Here is a 25,306-nt window from a genome sequence, read left to right on the forward strand (position 1 = left end):
CCATCCTGGCTAACATGGTGAAACCCCGTCTCTGCTAAAAATACAAAAAATTAGCCGGGCGTGGTGGCGGGCGCCTGTAGTCCCAGCTACTCAGGAGGCTGAGGCAGGAGAATGGCTTGAATCCGGGAGGCGGAGCTTGCAGTGAGCTGAGATCACACCACTGTACTCCAGCCTGGGTGACAGAGCGAGACTCTGTCTCAAAAAAAAAAAAAAAAAAAAAGAGGACTACAACATAGCTTTGGTTTTTTGTTGTTTTGTTTTGTTTTTGAGACGGAGGTTTGCTCTTGTCGTCCAGGCTGGAGTGCAGTGACGCGATCTCAGCTCACTGCAACCTCTGCCTCCCAGGTTTGAGCAATTCTCCTGCCTCAGCCTCCTGAGTAGCTGGGATTACAGGTGTGCTCCACCACGCCTGGCTAATTTTTGTATTTTTAGTTGAGATGGGGTTTCGGCATATTGACCAGGCTGGTCTCAAACTCTTGGCCTCAAATGATCCACCTGCCTCAGCATCCACTGGGATTACAGGCGTGAGCCACCAGGCCCAGCCAGCTTTGATTTTTAAAAATATGTTATCTTCATTATCAACTTATGTATTTTTTAAATGGCATGCAATGACTTTTAGGAATGGAACACTTATACAAACATGGTACCTAAAAGCTGTGTATAGGAGGTGGCGGTGGTGGTCTTTGCTTTACAATGACTGGGGATATAACCTTCATACAGAAACCAATTAGGCTAAAAGCCAGGGGTCCTGCTTATGTGCAGAAGCCTCAGAAGGGGGATAAATAGGTTTTCCTTCTCCACTCTGTTGGGCTCAGAATCTGTGAGTAAAGCCAGTAAGTTCTGCTGTCCTGCAAGGTCACTAGCGCCCTCTGTGTCCAAGTTCTACCCTCTCCTGAAGAGGAGGTAAGGGGCATGTCCCTCCTCATGCCTTGGATAAGCCGAGCATCTTTGTTGTTGTTCATGCTACCTAGCTACACCGAAGCATATAAATAAACCTCTCACCCACACGCTATTTTCCAGTGCACATATTAAAAGAGGCCGTTTCCTCCATTATCACGGAAGATACTGGTCAGCATATAAATGATTATTAAACTTAATAATTTATCAATCATTCTTCAGAACCAGTACTAACAAGTCAAAGTTTGCTAGGCTTGGACCTCTAGTATTTTAGTTTTCCTAATGAAATTTTAATACAGAAATACTTCTTTAAAAATAAGCTGTGAATTCCTATTTTTATAAGTGAGCAATTCTGATTCAAAATATATGCCCATACCTTGTTTAACATACGGTGCTGATTTAGCATGCTATGTGCCTCTATACTTTCCTTTAAACCTCAGTTTAAAGGAGAATATTATAGATTTAATATTTAGATAATACAGATTTAACTTATCACTGACGTTAAATCCTAATTTAAATATAAGTATTTCCCCATCTCTGAGTGCTACCTTACACTTTCAGGTCACCAGAGCCAGAGCAGCATGTATACTGCACATTCTGGCACATTATCTTGCACCTGCCTTGCAGACATCCTTGGGAGTGGAATGGATGCTCTGCCCAGCTGTCCCTAGTCAAGGGTACAAGGCAGTGTGCCATGCACCAGTCTGGCCTCCTTCTTTCTTTCCTGCTGTGTCCTGTGACCCACAAGGGCCACACACACAAAAAAGGAAATGAAGCAAAGACACAAAGGAACAAAGATCAGGGCTGGAAGTTAAACACGTAAGCTTTACAGAGGCTTAGGAGCCTTTGAGGAAGTAGTTGGGAAAATACCGGCAGGCAATTAGGGATCCTCTGACATCCCCCGAGTCTGGGAGCCCTGAGTGACGGTTCTGGTGAGCTTGAAAAACCTACTGTGGCAGATGGAAGTTGGAGTGACTAGTGCCCCATCACCTTCTCAGAGAAAGCCCCAATTTTAGGGGCAAATCTGCATGGACTGTAAATAGAAGGTGGTGATACCCATGGCATTAGCAATGCCCAGGCACACTGGAAGTTACCTCATAAAATGTTGGTTTTCTGGTTTCCATTTCAGCAAGGTTGACAAAGTTATATTAGACTCACTCCACTGTACTGTGTTTAAAATGCAATTTTAAATTTCACCTCTAAGTGTTTATCTCCTGTAGCTTGAACACACATAAATCCTGCACAGGGAAAAGAGTGATTTGGCTGGATTCTATCTACAGTGCTCTCATGAAAAAAAAAAAAAAAGAAAAGTTTTAATAAAAACCTTTTGATTTTATCAATACTTATTTAATCTATCAAAAATATATTAAGGATGCCACTATATTTGTTTTTTTTTTTAAACAACAAAATCTTTCCAGCATTTCAATTTAGTACTCACATTTATAAACCACAATACTACTAAATATATATAAGATGACTGACCACTTGTAATTGTGACACAATAAAGATAAAGACATTAAGGTTGTTCAACCTAAAACCCTAACATGGGGCAGTTTTAAACATGGGCAACGAAGTGTTCGCTGAAGTAAATCTCAGCTTCAGCACACAGGCAGGCAATTTTAGGAGTAATGTCTAAGACAGATTTTTTAAAAAAATGGCTCCTGGGCAACTTTCTCTTGTCAATATGGTCTTCTTGTGCAATTACCTCTTGAGGTGAGTAATGTACCTGGCCCAGAAGAAGGAAAGTCCAGCAGAGGGCTGAGGTCAGGCCTGGGGAGACTGGCAGGACAGGTATGGTAGTTTAGTCATTAGATTATAATCAGCGAAGAATGGAACAACTTTTCCTTGACGTTTGAAAACTCTTTGCTCTAATCCTTACTAATAGCAGAAATCCTAATTTTCTCACCCTGGGGGACCAGGGAACTGGAGACTCCTGGGCATATGCCTCTTAAATCCTTGGTGGGTTTCCTGGTCAACCAGTTAGGGGCCTCTGTATCAGTTACATATCTGTGCAGCAGATAAATCACCTTAAAGAAGGCTCTACAATGTATTTAAAATTATTTTTGAATTCTAAAACATTGGCTCTAGGAATTAACCTCATACTATCCTCCAATAACGACAACAGCAGCAACAACAATACATCCTTTGATTTGAAAGTAAGTGTAACAGAACTGTAAAATCTAAACAATTTTACAATTCCACTAAATTCAATAAAGTTAAAAATTTGTTTTAAAGATTTCTTTCTTTAAAGCCCAGCATCAAATAATTATCTGCACTGGCCCAGGTGAAGATAACACAGGTATAAAGTGGATGATTCAGATTTAGGTTCTTCCTCAAAAGGCATAGGTTCTATAGGTTCTCCTATGCCAGACAAGCCTTCCAAACCCCAATGGACATGTTCCCATGTCCTCTTTCCTTTTATCTGTCATACCCAAAGATCCTATCTGCTGAAGACAGTTATTGAAGTAACAAGATAAACATAGACATGTATATGTGTTTTATTGTAGTAGCAAATCTATTAAAATGTTATACACAGCTTCTCTAAATGTTAACACAAATCTTTTAAGGTTCTTCAAAACGTTTTAGGGTGCAGGGTGCAGTGGCTCACACCTGTAATCCCAGCCATGGCGGGTGGATCACTTGAGGTCAGGAGTTCGAGACCAGCCTGGCCAGCATGGTGAAACCCAGTCTGTACTAAAAATACAAAAAAGTAGCCGAGTGTAGTGGCAGGAGGCTGTAATCTCAGCTACTCAGGGGGCTGAGGCAAGAGAACTGCCTGAACCTGGGACGCAGAGGTTGCAGTAAGCTGAGATCGTGCCACTGCACTCCAGCCTGGGCGACAGAGAGAAACTCTGTCTCAACAACAACAACAACAACAACAACAACAACAAAATATTTTAGGAAATCATTGGAAGATTTTACTGTGAAAGTTTGTTGACATTCAAGACATGTGTCAGAGGTAGTTCTGAGTTTTTCTCAAAACCACCAAAACACGAATGGCTCTGACATGAGTAAACTGCTTAAAAAAGTAAAATTTAGGGCTGGGTGTGGTGGCTCACGCTTGTAATCCTAGCACTTTGGGGGGCCGAGGCAGGTGGATCACCTAAGGTCAGGAGTTCGAGACTAGCCTGGCCAACATGGAGAAAGCCTGTCTCCACTAAAAATACAAAAAAGTAGCTGGGCGTGGTGGCGGACACCTGTAATCCCAGCTACTCAGGAGGCTGAGGCAGGAGAATCGCTTGAATCTAGGGGGTGGAGGTTGCAGCGAGCCAAGATCACGCCACTTTACTCCAGCCTGGGCAAAAGAGTGAAACTCCGTCTCAAAAAAAAAAATTTTTTTTACTTCACTCCAACCAAAAAAGAATGAATGAAATGGTCTATCCTAAAGGGCTGAATTTCAGGGTGATTACATGGCCTGAAGTGGGGCTGAGGGAGTACTGGGAGGTGAGAGGCCAAAGTCTGAATCTAGGTTTATGATTTTGCTTTTATTGTCTGTCTGCTTTACTGAGCCTGAACTTCTGGAGTTCATAATTAATCAAGATCAAAAGATTACCATCTTAAAGCAAACAAAATAACCCACCCCTGAAGGACCGTTTCTTCTACTTTTTATTCCAAAAGCAGTAATTTTCTGACTTTCCCTCTGTTTTACACACACTTCCAAAAATGGTATTTGTGATCCACATTTAAACCCCAAAGGCCAGCTAACAGAAATGTCAGATTACTAAACAAAATTAACTCTCACCACATTAAAGTGTGCATGTGATAGAAAAATTGGTACTTCAAAAAACAAATGGCAAAGGAGAGTTGTTTAAAGTTAATAATCTCCAATTTAGGGCTTTAAATGGCAGCCCTTGAACTCCTATGCCTGACTTTCTCAGAATATTTTTTGCTTTCTTTCACATTATTGGAGAAAACAAAGGAAGGGAGTACTTAATAACCCACCTGTTGAAATGTCTAGGAAGAAATGCCATGATATTTGCAACTGACTTTGAAATGCATTTAAAAAAACATAGAATCATGGATGGAGATAGATGGATAGATATGTGTATGATAAAACAATAATAGCAAAATGCTAATTGCAGACTTGAGGTGGTAGGCATATGGATGTTAAGCATATACTTCTTTGAACTTTTCTGAACACTGAAAATCATAAGTGTCGGGAGAGTGAGAGAATTTGTAGTGTTATGATTGATTTCTAAATGGAAATCAACGCTAAATCTATAAGATGCTGATAATGGTACTAAACAAAATCTGATTACTTTTCTTTCTGCTATTTAGAATGCAGTTCCCTCCACCATTTTTTTTTTTGTACCTGCTATCTACCACCTGCCCTCCACCCCAACGTAAACCTAATCAGAAGGTCAGGAAATGACTTTACCACACTATGTTAATACCAAATTCTAAACCTACAAAATCCTTTACAAGCCAGCCCTTAATAAGACCTGTTGTCTGGCCGGGCGCGGTGGCTCACGCCTGTTATCCCAGCACTTTGGGAGATCGAGGCGGGCAGATCACCTGAGGTCAGGAGTTCCAGACCAACCTGGCCAACATGGTGAAACCCTGCCTCTACTAAAAAAATACAAAAATTAGCTGGGCATGATGGCGGGCACCTGTAATCCCAGCTACTTGGGAGGCTGAGGCAGGAGAATTACTTGAACCTGAGAGGCAGAGTTAGAAGTGAGCTAAGATTGGCCGGGTGTGGTGGCTCATGCTTGTAATCCCAGCACTTTGGGAGGCCGAGACGGGCGGATCATGAGATCAGGAGATCGAGACCATCCTGGATGGTGAAACCCCGTCTCTACTAAAAATACAAAAAATTAGCCGGGCATGGTGGCGGGCACCTGTAGTCCCAGCTACTCGGGAGGCGGAGGCAGGAGAATGGTGTGAACCCGGGAGGTGGAGCTTGCAGTGAGCCGAGATCGCGCCACTGTACTCCAGCCTGGGCGACAGAGCGAGACTCCATCTCAAAAAAAAAAAAAAAAAAAAAAAAAAGAAGCTAAGATTGCATTACTGCACTCCAGCCTGGGCGACAGAATGACTCTCTGTCTCAAACAAAACAAAACAAAACAAAAAACCTGTTCTCAAACAAAAGAAGGTGATAATTTAACTCAAAGGGGAGGGAGGAAAATCAGCAGATCATCCTAGCAATAATAAGCTGTAAGCTGACAGGATTTTTAAGAGCCTGTTTATATTCCCACAGCTCCACTGGAAATGGATGCCCTCTCAGACGGCAAGAATTACTAATTCATTTAGTTCCTTTTTTTCTAGGATTCTGCCACCTCCCTCATTAGAGATGGAAAGCTAAACACACAGATAAACAAACAACACACAGTCAAGGCACCTGTTCTCCCTGAAGCATGCTGCACGGCTTCACTTCCCTCCTGAAGAGTGGAATAGAGGTCAGCCCGAAGGCAGAGTTCAGGTCTTCACATTAGTTCCACCTCTTAAGCTATTAATACAAAGAACTGTGGAGACCATCTACGCTAGACTCCTCTCTCACATGGAAAATTAAAATCCAGACTGCAGAAGGGACTTGTTCAAGGTCACTGACATTAGGGACAGATGAAGGACTAAGACCAGTCCCTGTGACCAACCCCTGACCACACTTTTGAAAGGTCCTCATGTGGTGGCAGAAGTGCCTATATTCGAGTTAGGTGCTCTGGAGGATAAGTTATTCCTTATCTTGGTCCCTTGAAATTTACTGGATAGGCAACTGATTGTGAAAGGAATTCTAAGGAGAAATGAAGAGGTAACACTGGCAACACAGCTACATGAAAAAATCACAGAGCAAGAGGGTGATCCTACTCATCCTGCCACAGTTTCACACCAACAGAGGTAATTCCTTTTTGGATCTGTTGTAATGAGTGCCATAAGTCAGGACAGGTGACCTAACCTCCACTACACATCTTCTCACAACTGGGTGAGGCACCTCAAACTCTATTACTGAGTTTCAGTTTCCTTATGTGTAAAATGAGGGGTAGAGACCACAAATGACTTTTGAGACCCTTTCAACTTTGGTCCCTTTTTACGCTTTGTGTTTTAAAAAATGGCCTTAAAGTCCTTTAGTTGTGGCAGAGGGCTTAGCAAACTTAAGCCACTAAAACATCCTACAAAAGCAGATCAGAAAACTTCCAGCAGTAAAATGCAACTGAGAATATATTTTGGGTAGAGAAAAAACTTGAAACCACAAAGACCTGAAACCACGACAAACTAACAGATACATTCTCTCAGTGCCACTGTTATTACACAATTATGAAGTTTCCAGGAGCAAAACTGGTTTATCCAAGTATTTTGAAAAAGCAAGAAAATGATGAAAATTGAGTTTTAGTAAGTTTAATAAGATCCTCTGAGGGAAAAAAAAAAAAAGGTACAACCTGGTCATCTAACTGGTTTTACACATTCACAGATGTGAGATCCTCTTTAGCCACATGGAAGAAAAACCCCAAGACATATTTATGGAACAAATGCAGGCCAAGAAGAGAAGAGAGATCTGCCCTTTTTCTCCCAAACAGTTGATTCTATCTGCCTTATCAGTTGACTCAACATGAACTCCCCAGCCCCAATCTTTACTACATTCAGACTGAAAAGGAGAAAATGTTAGGAAAAGGTAACAAAGCAATTGTTTAGCTTAAAAATAGGGAAAGACATTTCTTACAGACCTCTGATAAACCAGCTCAGTGCACATCAAGTTGCAACTTAGGTTTAAGTTGCTTCAATGTGACTGACAATTTCTGGTCCAAAAGTAAATCGGTTGTTTGAAATTGGAATGTATCTTCCCTACAGAAAAAACATAAAATGGTGAGCAACTGGGCTCCCAATCCAGCCCTCGAAAGCCTAATCAAGGTGGAAAAATATTCCCAAATGTTTCAACTGCTTACTGACAGTCTCCTTGACAAGAAGCCTCTTTCCCCACTGCCAGCAGGAGAGGCCAGTTCCGCTCAGCTCTTGCTGGGTTTTGGTCAAGGGTTTTCCTATCTAGGGGTGGGGTGAGGGAGAAAAGGTAAGGAGGAGGAATTCTTCTTAAACTTCTGATTTAGGCTTCACTTATGGGGATCCTCAGAATGTGGCACCACTGAATCTTGAATGGCTCTAAAAGGATCCGTACTGATGTTATTTTACAAATCCCAACTTAAGTGTTACTGGGGAAATTCTTTCCTTTTAGGGTCACAATGACTGTTGGCGAGCAATTAAGGCAAGTGTCAGGCTCATAGGATATAATCATGATGCAGTGGATTCTTAGCTAGTTGACTACACAGAGGGACAGGATTTGTCCTACAAGCGCAATTTCCTTCCGAGTTATAACAAGACAGAGCCATCCACTCAGTACACATATTTCCCATGTTACTTTCCTGACATAAAAGAACCAGGCAGCAAGGATAGTGTAAAGGCCAACTAGCTACCAACCTTCCTCACGGTTTTAACACGTTAGTCTTAAAATATTTTTTCATTTATAAGGAAGTAGTTTAAAGTACTTGATTCAGAAAGAACCTTCAGGAAATACTAGAGCTATCTCCACTTCCCAAAGTCAACTAGCTTGTGGAGGCACTAGAAGGTATTTTATGTCAAGACTCATGATTTTCACAGATAACTGAAACCCTTGGTGGCTAAGCTGCTGAAAATGGGCTTTCCCGGCCATCACCAACATGTTTGCAGCACGGAGCCCAACCAAGCTTTGTCATGCAGTCTGCGGTGGTTAAAGACCACTGCTGGCTGGGTGTGGTGACTCATGCCTGTAATCCCAGCACTGTGGGAGGCTGAGGCGGGTGGATCATGAGGTCAGGAGATCCAGACCATCCTGGCTAACATGGTGAAGCCCCGTCTCTACTAAAAATGCTAAAAATTGGGCCGGGTGCGGGGGCTCACGCCTGTAATCCTAGCACTTTGGGAGGCCCAGGAGGGTGGATCACCTGAGGTCAGGAGTTTGAGATCAGCCTGACCAACATGGTGAAATCCTGTCTCTACTAAAAATACAAAAATCAGCCTGGTGTGGTGCTGGGTGCCTGTAATCCCAGCTACTCGGGAGCCTGGGGCAGGAGAATCGCTAGAACCCCGGAGGCGGAAGTTGCAGTGAGCCGAGGTTGTGCCACCGCACTCCAGCCTGGGTGACACAGCGAGACTCCGTCTCAAAAAAAAAAAAAGAAAGACCACTGCCCGAGACAGGGCAACCAAGTGGCTACTGCCAACTTCTTCCACCAGAGAGCTTTACTGACAGGTGGAAAGGCCCCCGACTTAATGTCGGTCAAGAGGAACAACTCTCGGCTCATTTTACTCACTGGTGTGCTTCGGCCACTTCCCAGGACTAACTTCACATTGTTTCATTCTCTGGGAAAGTCACAGTCACTGAAAGCATCCTGGATATGCCATCCCCTGAAAACTGCTGCACACCCAGCAGTGAGTTGCTCGTATATATGGAAGCTCTTGTGTTAACTTTTTCTTGTGTGTTTGCATATAGGGAATTAACTTTAACACTTGTGGTCCATACATACCATGGAATTATTCAGCCTTAACAAAGAAGGAAACACTGTCATATGCTATAACATGGATGAATCGTGAAGATTTTGCAAAGTGAAACGTCAGTCACAAAAAGAAATACTGCATGATTTGTTTCGCTTACACCAGCTATCTAAATGTGACTAGTCAAAGTCCTAGAAACAGAAAGGAGAATAGTGATTGCCAGAGGCTGGGGGCTGGGGAGGGGAGTAAGTTGTTGTTTAATTGGGAAAGAATTTCAGTTTTGGATGATGAAAATGTTCTAGAGATCTGTTATACAAACTTGGATATAGTTAACACTACTGTACTGTACACTTAAAAATGGTTAAGATGATATATGCTATGTTATGCGTTTTTTACCACAATAAAGATAATCTGTGAAACAAAGAGAGGCTACTTAAAATAGGTAAAAACCCTCAAATTTAGAAATGTTGGGTTTAGCTTAGGAACATTTCTGCCGTCCTTAAGAAGTAAACATTCACTTTGGGAGGCCAAGGCAGGAGGATCGCTTAAGCCCAGGAGTTTGAGAACAGCCTGTGCAACAATGTGAGACCTCATCTCTATTTTTATTAAAAAATTCTTTTAAAATAAAAAAGGAGTAAACATTAACACTATTTAAAAAGTTAACTTTCCCCTAATTACAAAAGTAACACATGTCCCCATTATGCAAACTACATACATCACAATCCTCCCTTAAAAAACATTCTTCTATACTATGAGGAGCAATTAACAAATATGCAAGACCTTCTCGAGGAAACTATAAAAGGAAGATCTCATGCTTCAAATTTAAGTGTAAATGTTGGCTTTGCTTTGTTCCTTGGGGTACCAGGCAAATCATATATAAGAAAAACACAAACATTTCCTTTGGTACTGGTTTTACTGAGACAAAAATGGCTTTTCTTACAAAATCATTTCAAAGAAGAACAGAAGAAAGTTAAACAAAATAGATTTTCCCCAAATTGTTAGCTCTGACAAATTCCTCTAATCCCTTACAATGTCTACAACACCAGCAACAGAATACACCAAAATATTTTTCATGATTAGTCCCTTTTCGTCTCTAACCTCAGTTGTAAAGATTAAACACACAGATTATGAAACACTCACACATAATCACAAGAATTTCCTAACAGTTCCATTTCTTCTACATGGGGGTTAGCAATGTTTTTTAATATTACTCAAAGCAGGAAAAAAGGGGCTGTTTTATTTTTCTTTGGAACAGGTTCCTGCCAGATTTTGCACATTGCAGTTCTTTGGCGACGTGATGAGAACACATGCCCACCCACAGACACTAATTTTGCTCTTCACCCTTCCCAAGCAGCCTTTATGACACATGCTGTCTGTGCTTCATTTAATGGAATTCAAGAGGCCCAGTCAAACAGCAGAGCCCCACAGGGCCAGGGCAACAACAGGCAACCCATCTCCTCCACTGGATGGGTACAAGGAACATGTGTTTAAAAGAAGACAACAACAAAAAGCCACATCTAGCTTGGACATCTCTAATCTGAAGAATCTTTACAAATGAATGAATTAACACTGAAAACTAAGTCATCTCTTCGATTGAAATCAGGAGAGAGATAGTAATCTTGCTGTAGTTCCTATACACTGAACTCTATGAAGACGATGCAGCTAACTCTCTGAGCTGCTCTCAGATGTGCAGTACAGAAGGTATTACTCTCATCCCAAGCCAAAGGCTCTTTCTAAGAGGGCTGAAGTGCCAGCCTGCTTCTGCAGCACTTGCTTTCTCTGTGGTCATCATCTGTTTTTGTTTGTTTGTTTTTTGAGATGGAGTCTCGCTCTGTCGCCCAGGCTGGAGTGCAGTGGCACGATCTCGGCTCACCGCAAGCTCCATCTCCCGGGTTCACGCCGGACTCCTGCCTCAGCCTCCCCAGTAGCTGCGACTACAGGCTCCTGACACCACGCCTGGCTAATTTTTTTGTATTTTTAGTAGAGACAGGATTTTCACTGTGTTAGCCAGGATGGTCTCGATCTCCTGACCTCGTGATCTGCCCACCTCGGCCTCCCAAAGTGCTGGGATTACAGGTGTGAGCCACTGCGCCTGGCCATCATCTATTATGAAGAAACCTTGGCAAATAAGAATCCAAGTGGGTCGGGAGGCCAAGGCAGATGGATAACCTAAGGTCAGGAGTTCGAGACCAGCCTGGCCATCATGGTGAAACCCCCATCTCTACCAAAAATGCAAAATTAGCCAGGCGTGGTGGCGCACGTCCATAATCCTAGCTACTTGGGAGGCTGAGGCAGGAGAATCGCTTGAACCAGGGAGGTGGAGGTTTTTTGAAACTCCATTTCAAAAAAAAAAAAAAGAAAAAAAGAAAAAAGGGCCGGGCACAGTGGCTCACGCCTGTAGGGAGGCCGAGCTGCAGCATTTGCTTTCTCTATGGTCATCATCTTTTTTTTTTTTTTTAAAGGTTTGAGACCAGCCTGACCAATGTGGAGAAAACCTGTCTCTACTAAAAATACAAAATTAGCTGGGTGTGGTGGCACATGCCTGTAATCCCAGCTACTCGGAGGCTGAGGCAGGAGAATCGCTTGAACTCGGGAGGCGTAGGTTGCAGTGAGCTGAGATCGTGTCATTGCACTCCACCCTGGGCAATAAGAGCAAAACTCTGTCTTAATAACAAACAAAACAAACAAACAAATCCAAAAGGGAATGCACACGGTTTGCACAACTATGCCACATATAGCTCAAGACAATCCAGGTGGAGTTGATGCAACAAGCTGTCAGCAAACGTATACCCAGAAGAATGTTCAGGGCTCACAGAAGTCCATGCTAGTTTGATAAGAGGGTGATCATCCATCCCATTTATACATTTAGGAGTTTATGTTAGAAGGCTGATCCACACTTGTCTTTGGCTTTTCTGAGCTACACAGGAATGTTGCTATTTCTAGATAATGATATAAGATTTACCTACAAGTGTTATTAAACCCAACCAGTATGTAGGCATAATGACCATAAACTCCAGATGTGGGGAGGACAACATCACAGCAGACAGTGAGCAATGGACAGCAGGCAATAGACAGGCAAAGCCTCCTGAGGCAGTGATCATCACGACCACGCATCCATAAACCACACATCCGGACAGCAAGGACAGACTGCAGACTCCATAACAAACAGGTCTCCCTCTAAATACAAATAAGGATGTTTAAATGTTGGTAAGTGATCTATACTAATTTTAAATAAACCTGTTTTTATAAAATGTTTATTGAATTCACAATAGCTTGAGTCTTTAGAATATAATTTTAGTAAGTGCTAAAAATCTGCAAGCCAGCAAAGATTGGGAAAAACTGTTCCACTAAAATATCTTGGACACTCTTAACCTTTCAGGATTCAAATGCTCTCCCTGTCACTCTCCCCAAGAAAAAGGAAAAACAAAAATCTTTTGTCCAAGGTTATGTCACTCTACTTGGCTCAGAAAACATGGCCACCAAAACTATCAAATGGATTTTTGAGTAAAGCAGTTCTTTCTTGATTTCCATCCAAGCAGAGTTAGGTTTTGAAGAACCAAAAAGGAATAGCTCAAAGTTGCTTATACACAATAGCAATGAGTGACTCTGGATTGTAGACTCCAGTAAATCTATGAATAAAAGAAAACCCAGGGAGGAATTTATCTCCAATAACAATGAATCCCCACTAGGGCGGGAATTAAGAGAAGAACTGGACTGGGCTCAGATCTGAAGCGCTTTTAAATGTAACACTCCCCAGCACATTGCTCTGAGCATAGGCAGCGTCTCACTCAATATCTATTGATTGCTTCCAAGTTGAATGATATGAGACCTTTGGAACTGGCCATGGCTCTGTATTCCTTTTCCCTCAAAAGGGAAAGAAGGCATCTAAAAACCACGTGGTTCCTTTGGACTTCTGGCTCACAGCGCTTAACAGCAAAGACGCCTCTGAGGCGTGGCAGCCACAACCCTAGGAGTGATTATCACTGTCCAGTTTCAATGGTCAGTATACCCTCTGTGTAGTATAACCAAAGCTAACAGAATATGGTGCTCTGGAAAGAATGTGGACAGGACCTAAGCGAGTCCCAACCATACACATCAAAGAAAAACAAGACATTTTCACAGAAAGTGTTACTAAATCAAGAACTTTAAAAGAATTTTTTTTTATCCCTGACTATAATCATTTACCATAGGCCTCAAGGAGAAAAAAAATGCTATCATGCAACCTAATGTTTCCGTGAAAGCACAGGAAATTAGCTATTCTGTCTTTAAAATAAAACAAAATTAATTTATATTTTTCTAATGAATGTGATAAAGTGAACCCTAAGTTGAGTGTGGCATTCACCAAAACTGTAAGAAAACAACTCGTTTACTATAACATGGCAATAACATTTTTAAAGTAGCCTTCCTTTCACAACTTAAAAAAATGTTGTTAATAAAAAATGGCCCTCACTTTGAATCTGAAGTATTTGTTAATGTCACCAAGTGCTATTATTAAATATGTACTATATATGCATGTATACACATATAAAAATAAGCACTACAGATGTGGGCAGGAAAATTCTTAGCAAAACCCCCACATATTTCAAATACTGTTCTTCCTCATTATTGTCCTCTACCATAATTAGCACGTTACAGCATAACAGGTGGCTTTCATTTATAGAATGCAAAATTAATGAAATTTGGAGATGGTCTTGTCTCCAAAAACAAATTGGCCATTCTATAAAAAGTACACCCCTTAATCTACAAAACAAACAGAAACAAACTCCCTTCATGCTGGCTTTCCAAATTATAGGAATTTCTGAATGTAGTTAAGTAAGTAAATTGAACGCATTTACTGACAGCTTAAAATTCATACACTTCAAGGAAAACAAGTCATTATTATGGGCTTTATAAGAAAGGGGAAGAGAAACAAAGATTGCCTATTTTTCCAGCTTGGTAACCCCAGATCTCTTTAATGCTCTCTGAGTGATAACAGGATTTACTGCTATACACTGGGCTGCTCCACAAATGCTAAATCTTAGGCAAATTTGTGGGCAGTTGTGTTATAGGTCCTGACCTAGCCATTCTGGACAGACAGACCAGGAAAGCATAAATAGTACTGCTATAAACTAACTATAGCATCTGTCCCTAACAAGCAAGACTCACAAAGTATTTTTTTAAAATATGAGGAGACACTGAATAGACTGTCAACACACATAGGAATGTTTTATACACTCAAATAAATAAGATATGTGCTTTAACTAGTCAGACATTGTTTAAATTTAGTGGGTGAAGAAAGAGAGAGGGTCAGACAGGCAGACACGGCCTCCCAATTATGCAGAATGATCCTTCAGATCTTGTGAACGCTATAATTAAATGTTGCTACCAAATCCCCACTACCCTTTCTCCCACCTAGAAAAAGTTAATGCATGAATTCAGTATGAGCAAATTGTGATTTATAAAAAAACACAAAACAAACAAAAAAACCCACCCTATTCACTCGGTAGGGGAATAAAAGCTTTCTTGCATTAAGTCACGCATCTTAGGGGTAGGAAAAAGGCACAGTACTGAAAGAAATCCAACATAACACAACAGTAATTATTAGACCACCTCCTTCAGCTCACCTCTGCTTACTCATTTTTTTTTAAAGCTCTACACTACCCACCCAAAAGGTATACCATCTCTGCAAGCTGTTTCCTAGGCAGCATCTTTTAGATTCAGGACTTAATTTAAAAAAAAAAAAAAAAAAAAAAAAAAAAAAGTCTATCAGAACATCTAAGGAGAAATTTGTTTTCAGAAAGAGGGATGAGGGGGTAAGAGTCCTGTGTCTATCAACAGACCAGAGGTTACCTATCTGTCCTTGCACGTGGGCACACACAGACACAAACACATACACACCGTGGTCTTCTACAACTAGGATAATTTTTCTCCTTTAAAAAAATGCTAAAAGCAAGCACCAGAAAGGTTAAGCAGAAGTGAACAATGAAAAAATAAAGTTCATGTAAACAGTAAGCACGTACCTGCCAGGCGATGCCATTTCCTCTACATTGTGGAGCCCGAGTGCTGGGTGTTAGCATTATTGCTACTCTAAAGCTTCCGATAAAAATGGATCGTCTCTTGCTGACCTGAGAACCAGCTGGCTGCCTGAGAAGTGGTTTCCCCCATATATGATTCAGTCTCCTTGACAAATATACTGCATTGTACTGGATGAGTCATCCGAGGGTTAGTCCGCATTTTATAGGCCTGTTGTGTCATTACTCACATTCAACATCCTGCTTCTCAAAAGTGGAAACTGGAAGCCTGACAGCTGACAGATGCGTTTTCCAATTAAAATATTGGTTAAAAAAATTCCTGTAAGTTATGATTATCAATCATTGATGAGAGGATGAAATGCCCAGGAAGCAAATGGCACAGTTCAATACCTGAGATTACATTCTGGAGAACCACAAGTGCAAATTCTTCACCCGCCCCCAGCCCCAAAACAAAGAATTTTGTACAAAGTTGAGAGCAAGGATCCCTTCTCTTTAAAGTTATCAGCTGAAGGCTGGGCGCGGTGGCTCAAGCCTGTAATCCCAGCACTTTGGGAGGCCGAGACGGGCAGATCATGAGGTCAGGATATCAAGACCATCCTGGCTAACACAGTGAAACCCCGTCTCTACTAAAAAATACAAAAAAAAAAAAAAAACTAGCTGGGCGAGGTGGCGGGCACCTGTAGTCCCAGCTACTCGGGAGGCTGAGGCAGGAGAATGGCATGAACCTGGGAGGCGGAGCTTGCAGTGAGCTGAGATCCGGCCACTGCACTCCAGCCTGGGCGACAGAGCAAGACTCCGTCTCAAAAAAAAAAAAAAAAAAAAAGTTATCAGCTGAATTCGTGTAGGCATGGACTTAATGATTCTTGTGCTGTGAGGTGACCCAGCTGCAGAAGCTATGTAAAAAGTACACATCAAAATGTTGGTCCTGGATTAATTTTATAGGTGGGATAGTGACATTGTGTTTATAAAATGTCTACTTTTTAAGAGAGGCATGTTGAAGTATGTTAGGGGTAAAATGATACGATATCTGGGGTTTCCTGTGAACATTTTAGCAAAAAAATAAATAAGGGAAGGGGTAAAGAAATGTGGCAAAATCTTGATAAATGGTTTCATCTGTGTAGTGCATATATGCAGGTTGACTGTATTTCTCTTCTTTGAAGTATCTTTGAAAATTTTCATAACAAAATGTTTTTAAAAATTAAAAAATATTTTTTTTCCATCTAATTTATACCTAAACAAGGCACTTTTCTAGTTAGGTATAGAGCTACCACACATGTGAGTGGAGGGCACCATTTACACAGTGCGGCCCTGTGGGTGTGGGAGCTGAACTTGAACTTGAAGTTGTTTCTGCCTTCCAGCTGGGAGGTATGATACACGTGTCCTATGGCTGTTGTGAGTGTTGCATCAACCTCCTGAACAAGCGCCTAGTGCCTTCTCCCAGGGCGATCTGGTGATCGTTTCCTTATGCATTCTCTGAGGACACAAGCCCTGGCTTCTTCGTTCATGAGCTCAGTGTTAACATTATGAAGTAGAGGTGACTATATCCAGCTTCCTTATAAGGTTTTGGAAATGCTCCATGAGAGGTTATGTAAGTCACATCCATAGTCTCTTAAACCAACAGGTCCTTTGGTAATGTGGCACAGTGTTTGCTTGAATCACTTAATGTTCAAATTGGGTGTCTTAAACCATCTGGAGGAGGAAGAGCTTTGATTTAGTGGCTGACAAAAAAAAGTCCAGATATGGAAGCTCCAATGTATGTGAAATAAAACCACTGTTGAAACTGGCTGTCACTTTAAAAACTATCCACATTGATGCGCTGTGAAAACATGACAAGTCACCACAGGAAACAAAATACAGGGGTCACTAAAGCCCAGAGCTCCTGCATGGCCTCCTTAGTCCTGAAACTTAAAAACGGAAGCATGTTTCGGGCTGAGGTTCCCACCTCAGCAAACAGCTGACTCTAATTCTTAAAGGACCCTGTCTAATAGGACTTCAAACTGGCTCCAAATGGCTGGGACAGTCCCATCCAACATCAAATTACAACCCACTAATCCAGACTGATTAGGATTGCCTGGGCCTGAACTGAAGACTTCCTTGGATTTGACAATTCTTTCCTCATGAGGACTGCAGGCTGCAGCCTTATCAAAATGTTTCCTTGAAATTTTATAACCTTTCACACACCTGAAAAGCATAATTTACCTTAATGCAACAGCTAGAAATGGGGGAAATTAATAAACTTCTAGTCTAATTTGAGTTTCTGTGGTATTTTGGAGAAATAAGTTCACAGTTCATTGAAGAATTTTATAATTCAGATTTCAGTAATGAAAAATACAAAAATAATAGCAATAATAATGTGTGCATACATGCACACACAATAAGGTAAAGACAGTAAAATGGTAACAAATGGGGAAATGAGTCCTTCATACTGTTTTTGCAACATTTCTGTAATTATGAACTGTTTCAAAATGAACTTAAACATTCACAAACACACAGGAATGAATATATATAACCCTTATTCCTAAAAAAATTAAAAAAGAGATTATTGGGTACAGTGGCTCATGCCCGTAATCCCAACACTTTGGGAGGCTGAGATGGGAGGACTGCTTGAGGCTGGAGACCAGCCTAGGCAACAACGTGAGACCCTGTCTCTACAAACAATACAAAAAGTAGCTGGGCATGGTGGTGCATGCCTGTGGTCCCAGCTACACAGAAAGCTGAGGCAGGAGGATAGCCTGAACCTGAGAGGCTGAAGCTGCAGTAAGCTATGTTTGCGCCACTGCACTCCAGCCTGGGTGATGGAGCAAAAGACCATGTCTCAAAAAAAAAAAAAAAAAAAAAAAGTTTTTAAATGTATTTAATAATCACCAGTTACTGCTGCTGACATGCCCACCCATTTGAAAAATCTTGGACCATAAAGAAATTTACCAAAATGTTAACACTGGGAAATGCCTCTGGGTTTGGGTTTCTCAAAGGATATTCCTTATAAACATTTTTATAAGGGGAGACACACACACACACACATACACACACACACACAGAGACACATTTTGGGAAAACATCATACTATATTCTTGAGAATACTGTTCAAGTTTTTCTAGGCTTGCATTTTCCAAACTTATTTGACCACAGAATCCCCACCCTCAACCCCCATTACCATTCCAACGAGCCTGAAGAAAGAACTTTGGTGGTGATAGCATATGGGATACTTTTCCCCTGATCTTTTACTTTTACTCTAAGTTTTCTTCACTCATTGTAACAACAAAGACATGGTTCCTGCTGTCTTTAACAGACATTTCTGTTTGGTCAACTTGCATGCTAATGATACCAGTAGTTAGAAAACAACTTAATTATGCAACTTTCAGTCTCCCCTGACCATACTAGTGTGGTCTGTGCCACCAGCAGCTGAGGAGCCTGCACCTGTGTGCAATGGCTTGGCAGCTCATGCCAGCGCTGGGCCTGGGTGAGGCCATTCCAAGGAGTAGTATAGCTTGCTGCAGGCCTGGCTCTACCTCACTATTTTCAGAGCACGGTGTCTTAGAACCTGGAAACCAGCCTGGACATATATGTCTTCTGCCTCTGAGCTCTCCAGGCCTTCATGTATTCATTTCCTAGCACTGATCCTTGGCAGGTAAGAAGCAAAATTAGCTCTAATTGTAAAGCAAAACTTTAGCTATATATGTATATAACAAGTCCAAATACTGGCTACAATCAGGATCTAAAAGCAAATGTGGATATCAATGATGCAGGTACTATAGGCTGACTGTATTGTGTAGTGGTATAAAGCATGAGCTTGGAGTGAAATTTTCTTGGTTCAAAATTCAGCCTTGCCCACACTCAATGTTATTTAACTTCTCTAAGCCTTTGCTTCCTTACCTGTAAAATGGATACAACACTATTAATAATCTTACAGAATTGTTTTGAATGATATAAATGCGACCATTCGCAACAAGTACTTAGCACAGAGCCTGGCCGCATATAGAACACTCGTCAATTTATGTGAACAACAATGATAATGACATTAGTAAATTTTATGAATTTAGACTCTCTCAGAGGTGGGCAAATTATGGCCAGCAACACATCTGAGTGTTTATATGCTGTCTATGGCTGCTTGAGAGCTACAAAGGCAGGCCTGAACAGCTGTGACAGAAACCATATGGTCCCCAAAGCTGAAAATATTTACCATCTAACTTTCATAGAGAAAGTTCATTGACCCCTGGTGATCAACATTTGGGTGAATAAAGAACCAGATCTTTTTCCTATAGAAATGTTGATTGTTGATACCTTATTCCCCTCAATGTCTCAATTTAGAATCAGATACAAGAGTGTTATTTATGGTGATTTGGTCCACAGGAGCTGTAGTTCACGATTTCCTTATAATGCAAAACACATACATAGCTTTCTGTCTCAGGCACTGTATCTACAGTGCCTGAGGTTGCCTGCTGGTCTTTCCACCTCCCCTCTTCCCTGACCAGCCCACTCAGAAAGGACCTCCCCTATTTCAGAGTCCAGTGACTCCAGCTGAAGTGTATGAGTCCACCGCCATCTTCCCCTCCCCCGAAGTCACATTTGTGCATTATGTAGAAACCACACATGTCCCCAGAGGTGGAAGCAAGAGGTGAAAGATGATCTGGAAGAGGCATGCAGGAAACTAAGCAAACAGAAATGAAGGATGCTTTCAAGGGGGTTGAATAGCCACACACAGGATTAACAAGGCAGTGAGGACCTTCAGAAATGAGGGCTACAGCCACACTGTTCCTGCGCATAAGAGCTCAGTAAGGGAGAAAGAGAACCAACCTAGAAAAATGAAGAACATGCCTCAAAATCAGGTCCCAAGACATACCCCTACATCCAATCATACTGCATATTTTCTTTGGCAGGAAAGCTTGTTTATTTGGGGGAAATGAATTCACAGCATTAATGGATAATGCAGGTGAAGGAACTCCTGGGACTGGTCTCTGGGAGGGGAAATTTGAACAAAAGAAACCATTCTAGCTGCCTTCAGTTATGTTCTCTTGAAAAAAAGAAGTCTCAGCCAGCTGTTTGAACAGATTAAACTGGGGTGTACTTAGATATACAGTGTCTTTCTGGTGGTCACTTGCTGCCTTACTGGCAAATATCAACATCTTTGAGAAGTCAATCCAATAGAGAAATGCCTGTGTTAAATACTGACGAGAATGATGAGGGCCGGTCAAGGAGGCAGGGGAGGCAGATGATTTCTATTGTTACCTGGTAGAGCAGGACTTCAGAACACACGGTGACAAATCTTCCTTGAAGCTAAGTCAGTTTTCAGCTATGTTTCTTAAAGTGTAACAGGCTGGCAAGAGAGGTAAAATAAAGCTCTCTCCAAAGCTCAGGGTTAATTTGGGGATGTTCAGCTTGGCCAGAGCCAGAAGACCTGGCTCTCGCAGATGAAATGCATATGGGTTATTATGCCAAGTAGACTGAAAAAAAAAAAAAAAGTAAGAGGCTCAACCGGGCTTGGTGGCTCACGCCTGTAATCCCAGCACTTTGGGAGGCCGAGGCAGGTGGATCATTTGAGTTCAGGAGTTTGAAACCAGCCTGGCCAACATGGTGAAAGCCCGTCTACTAAAAATACACAAATTATCTGGGTGTGGTGGTGGACGCCTGTAATCCCAGCTACTTGGGAGGCTGAGACAGAAGAATCGCTAGAGCCCAGGAAGTGGAGGTTGCAGTGAACAGAGATTGCACCACTGTACTCCCTCCTGGAAGACTGAGTGAGACTCTGTCTCAAAAAAAAAAAAAAAAAAAAAAAAAGCTCTATAATGTAAGGATCTTTCAGAGCTAGGATTGTGGTTTCAGCCCAGGTTTCTTTAGAGAAAGGAAAAGGGAACTCACATTCTCCCAAAGCCCACTCTGTGTGGGGTGCTCCATGGCGTTCTATCATCACACCCATAAATTTTGTTCCTGGACTGTGTGGAGGGAAAATAGGGGGTTGGATTAGTACACAGGCTTTGTCTAGATAGTCTGAGTTTCTCCTACACAGTATGTTACACAAATGCAGCAGGACTGATGAGAGAGGAAGAATCCAAAATACATCAGAAATATGGGAAAGTCACTCTGGGAAAGCATGGGAAGAGCCAGGGGCTTGATTAGCAATGACAGGGAATGGTTGGGGCATTCAGGGTGCTGATTATGTGGCTGAGGGAGGCCAGGTGTCTATGAGAGGAGACCAGTTTCCCCTTCAAGTCTGGCAAAAGAGTGCTGAGGACCAACCAGGACAAGGCCTGGCTTCAGACCTGGTTGCAGACAGACCAAGTCTAGATCTAGAGGTGGAATTTGAAGTTCAAGGGATTGGGTTAACTCAAGTCTTGGAAATGAGATAAAAGGAGTTAAGGAGTGATCATTTAATGTATTTAGCACCTGACAGGCTGAACAATGAAGTCTGAACTTGAAATCAGCTTAAAGTTGAATGGCCTATTCCTTAAGGTGCACTTGCACCAAGAGGATCATTAACTGGACTAAGCATGCTAGACCCAAATCTGCCACTCAGGCCAGCTCAACCCATTCTGCTGTTTCCCTACCTCTAAGCCAGAATTAGACCTGAAGCTGCTCTGTACAATTCTAAGAATAGTCTTCAGTGGAGAAATCTATTACTCACCTTGATGCTGGCCACAAAAAACTTATCCAAGACAGATTCCTAGCTAAATAAACCTTTCACATGGAAGCTATCTGTTTGTCAGAAGCCCATACAGCTGTGGACATGGAAATGTCTTCTAAGAACCTTCAACGATACTTTGTAATCATTCCCCTAGGTAAACAGCCCACAATTAATGGAGTTAGACATCTTGCAAGTTTATTCTATTGAGAGGCAGTAGCTTTGGCCTAGCTCTGCCACTAGCTATACAACCTGAGGTAGAGTCACTTAACTTCTTTGTGCTTCAAATTCCTTGTCTAGAAAATGCAGGGTTTAAACTAGTTTAGTACTTGAAGCTCCAACACAGCAAAATGAGAAAACTGCCTAATAATAAAAGTACCCCATAAAGAAGAGGGGAGTGGAAAGAAAGCTGGGCACTGTTGGTGGATCAAGACCAACGGATTGGGAGGAAAGCTATGTCCCTGATGCTGGATCTAAGAGACCACACAAAACTCACACACCAGTCCAAAAGGATGTGGATCTTACCCCAAAGCTAGAACTCACTTTTCCTTACAAACAAACATTAGTCAACAGCAGCAGCTAATGTCAACATTAGTTATGGTTATATAATATGCAAGCACTGAGTTTTAGAATTACACTGGACTTTTATCCCAGAAAAAGACCCAAGATAGGGAGACAGAGTCTACAGCACAACCTCTTCTGTCTTCATGGTAATTGGTACCACAATTACAGCATTTTGTTATGACTTGCATGTCATCTTTACCACTGGACTTGAGATTCTCTAGGTCTTTTCTTGTTCATTTTTCCTTTTGTAGCTACGCATTTGGCACATGATAAACCCACGGGAAACTGGGTTTCTTCATTCATTCAACAAACACACATTATCCTTTATTGGCTTCTACAGGGGATAGAGATAAGGATTATATGAGGGGAGGAAATGACCATAGCAAACTTCTGTGATGTGTATTTTTTTCTTCATTACAAAAAGAGATAAATTCACTACAGAAAATTTAGGAAATGCAAAGAAAAACATTCACCTGAAATACATCTAGGCAGAGGAATGTAAGAGTCTTACAGGCATCCACAGTATGTGAGGCACGTTTGCTGACTTAACATACTTTTCGCCACTGAGATCCATTTAAAAAATTACTGGAAAATAATATTCCCCTGTTTTTCTATTTATTCATTCCTGATAAAAACAAAAGAGATAGTGCACAGGGCTTAGCAAGATTTTATTTTCTTCTGCTTTCGTTCAGTTTCCCAGAGGGGCAAATAAATAATTTATGAGGTTCACACCTTATGAACCCGAGACTTTAACTACAGAATTAGAAGAGCTGCCTGGAATTCTAAACTGGACCTTAGAAATACCTAGGTCCAGACCAAGCATACTTGATGGAAGAGAAAATTACAGCTGTTGATCAAGTTCCTTGTACAAATTTAATTGCAGGAGGCAGAACTGGGCCTGATTCTAAATTCATTGTTCTAAATTCTAAATTCATTGTTCCTTACTAAGATTCTAAATTCAGATTGTAAACTCATTGCTCTGTACTAAGAATCAGCTACCTAACTATAACCAATCCCAAAATTCTGTCACAGTTAACTTTGTGGTTTCCGATGATTCCAGAATTAAAAGTAGATGATCACATCTAGGATATTTACCTGGATGAGAATTCTCAGGTGGTAGGTTAAATAAATCACCAGCAGGGCAGCCAAAGTTACTAAACACTTGAAAGTTCTTTCTGGCTCTGCCACAAACATTTTAGCTCTATCAGAAATTTAAAAAATAGGCCAGTGAATGTGAGCCAGGGCTCACTGGTTAATAGATGGGAAACTATCAGATAAAGCATACAGACCACTGACTTGGGGCCCAACTTCCTGCCCATGGCTCACTGCATTCTGCATAGGGGAGGCATGTGTGGAGAGCACCCAACTTGTTTCGAGTATCTCCTCCTCTCAGGTATCCCCAAGAGAGAGCCTAATACAGCTTGCTGGGAGAGGGGAGAGAAGTGGGGATCCAAAGCACCTCACCAAGAAAGAAGCTTGCTGTATCTGGCAGCTGAGGGCTTTACAGGGGAGTCTCATAGGTGCACAGTTACCCTTCCCAACTGAACAATGCACTCAGCAAGAGACTGAGAACATGTAGAGAGTAGAGGCCCTTCCTCTGAGGAACACATACCCTGGAGTTGGCTGAGATTTGGGGACCCCTGTCCACACACCTTGCCACCCCTGACGTGCCTCAAGCATTTAAAGTTGCAGCACATACTCATTTGTCAACATGGTTCCTAAATGCCAGCCAATGACTTCATCTGGCACTCCATCACAGGAACATTAACCCTTCCCAGCACTGGAGGAAGAGGCGAAGGCTTGTATGCTGGTCTCAGGTAGCTGTGACCACATGTGATTTCCACTGCGTGTATAACCCTATTCAGAAGGGACAGAGATCTGTAGGAGAGATAACAAGTCCCTGATCGAATCTCAACTGACCAGCACTCATCCTCAGAACAGTACTCACTATAGTCCTAATTCAAGGAAGAAAGGGGCCAAAGGAGGAGGGCTTATCCATTCTCTTCATTGAGCTGCCATTAAAAGGACAGTTCTCAAGTTTCATTGAAGTAAGTGTCAGCTGGCTAAGAAGAAACAGTAAGGGGAATGGACAACCAATGTGGGCTCTACTTATTCTGTAGGTAAAAACCTAATAGTAATGCACAAACTGGAATAAAATAGAAGAGGTACATTTGTGGCAGAGCCGAGAATAGATCCCAAGTGTCCTTGAATTTCATCTTTCAGAACACTTTCAACAAGGTTCACTCTCACAGGTTCTTTGTTTCAAGTTTCCCCAAAGATCTTCTCTGCCTCTTTCTCCACTCAAGATGGAGAAAAGAGTTCCATGGATTTCATTTGTTTGTTTCCCATGAGCCCTGGAGGAATTGCCCCCGATGCTAAGAATGTGCCGAGTGTGAAGAGCAAGTCTTAACATTTGAACATTCCAAAGCTACTAGGGTGGGACCAGTTCAGCTCAGAGAGATTTTGCTACCACTCAGGACGAGCAGGAAATAAACACAAACATACAGACGATATGGTGCACAGAATGCCAACAGGTAAGCAAGAGTGCACTGAGAGACTGAGGTGGGAGAGGAGGCCATGCCTTTGCTCCCTATCCTCCCACTGCACCTCCTCCAGAGACAGAAGACAGAACCCCATTGTGCTGTGGGACATAGGCACCTGCCTTCCCTGTTCCCTACAGTTAAACTTTAGAGGCTGTCAGCTCAGTTTATATTTCAGGGTGAAGAAGGGGAAAAGACCACGGGCTCCAGGAGTCAACCACGTA

General features: G+C 41.8%; 1 protein-coding gene across 3 annotated transcripts in view; it reads right to left on the minus strand.

The window, feature by feature from the left end:
• The window catches only part of LOC105465162 (sprouty related EVH1 domain containing 2), a 126,249-nt gene that overhangs the window by 43,592 nt on the left and 57,351 nt on the right, over positions 1-25,306 (minus strand). The window contains exon 1 of one of the 3 annotated variants that reach the window (XM_011713437.3): positions 15,351-15,859. The exons of the other annotated variants lie outside the window; for them this stretch is intronic. Within the exon in view, the coding sequence (XP_011711739.1) occupies positions 15,351-15,367 (17 nt within the window). The 5' untranslated portion in view covers positions 15,368-15,859. Of the gene's footprint in view, positions 1-15,350; positions 15,860-25,306 lie in introns of those variants that run through there. 3 annotated transcript variants of the gene reach the window in all.

The sequence above is a fragment of the Macaca nemestrina genome, chromosome 13 (assembly GCF_043159975.1).
Source record: "Macaca nemestrina isolate mMacNem1 chromosome 13, mMacNem.hap1, whole genome shotgun sequence".
NCBI lineage: Eukaryota > Metazoa > Chordata > Mammalia > Primates > Cercopithecidae > Macaca > Macaca nemestrina.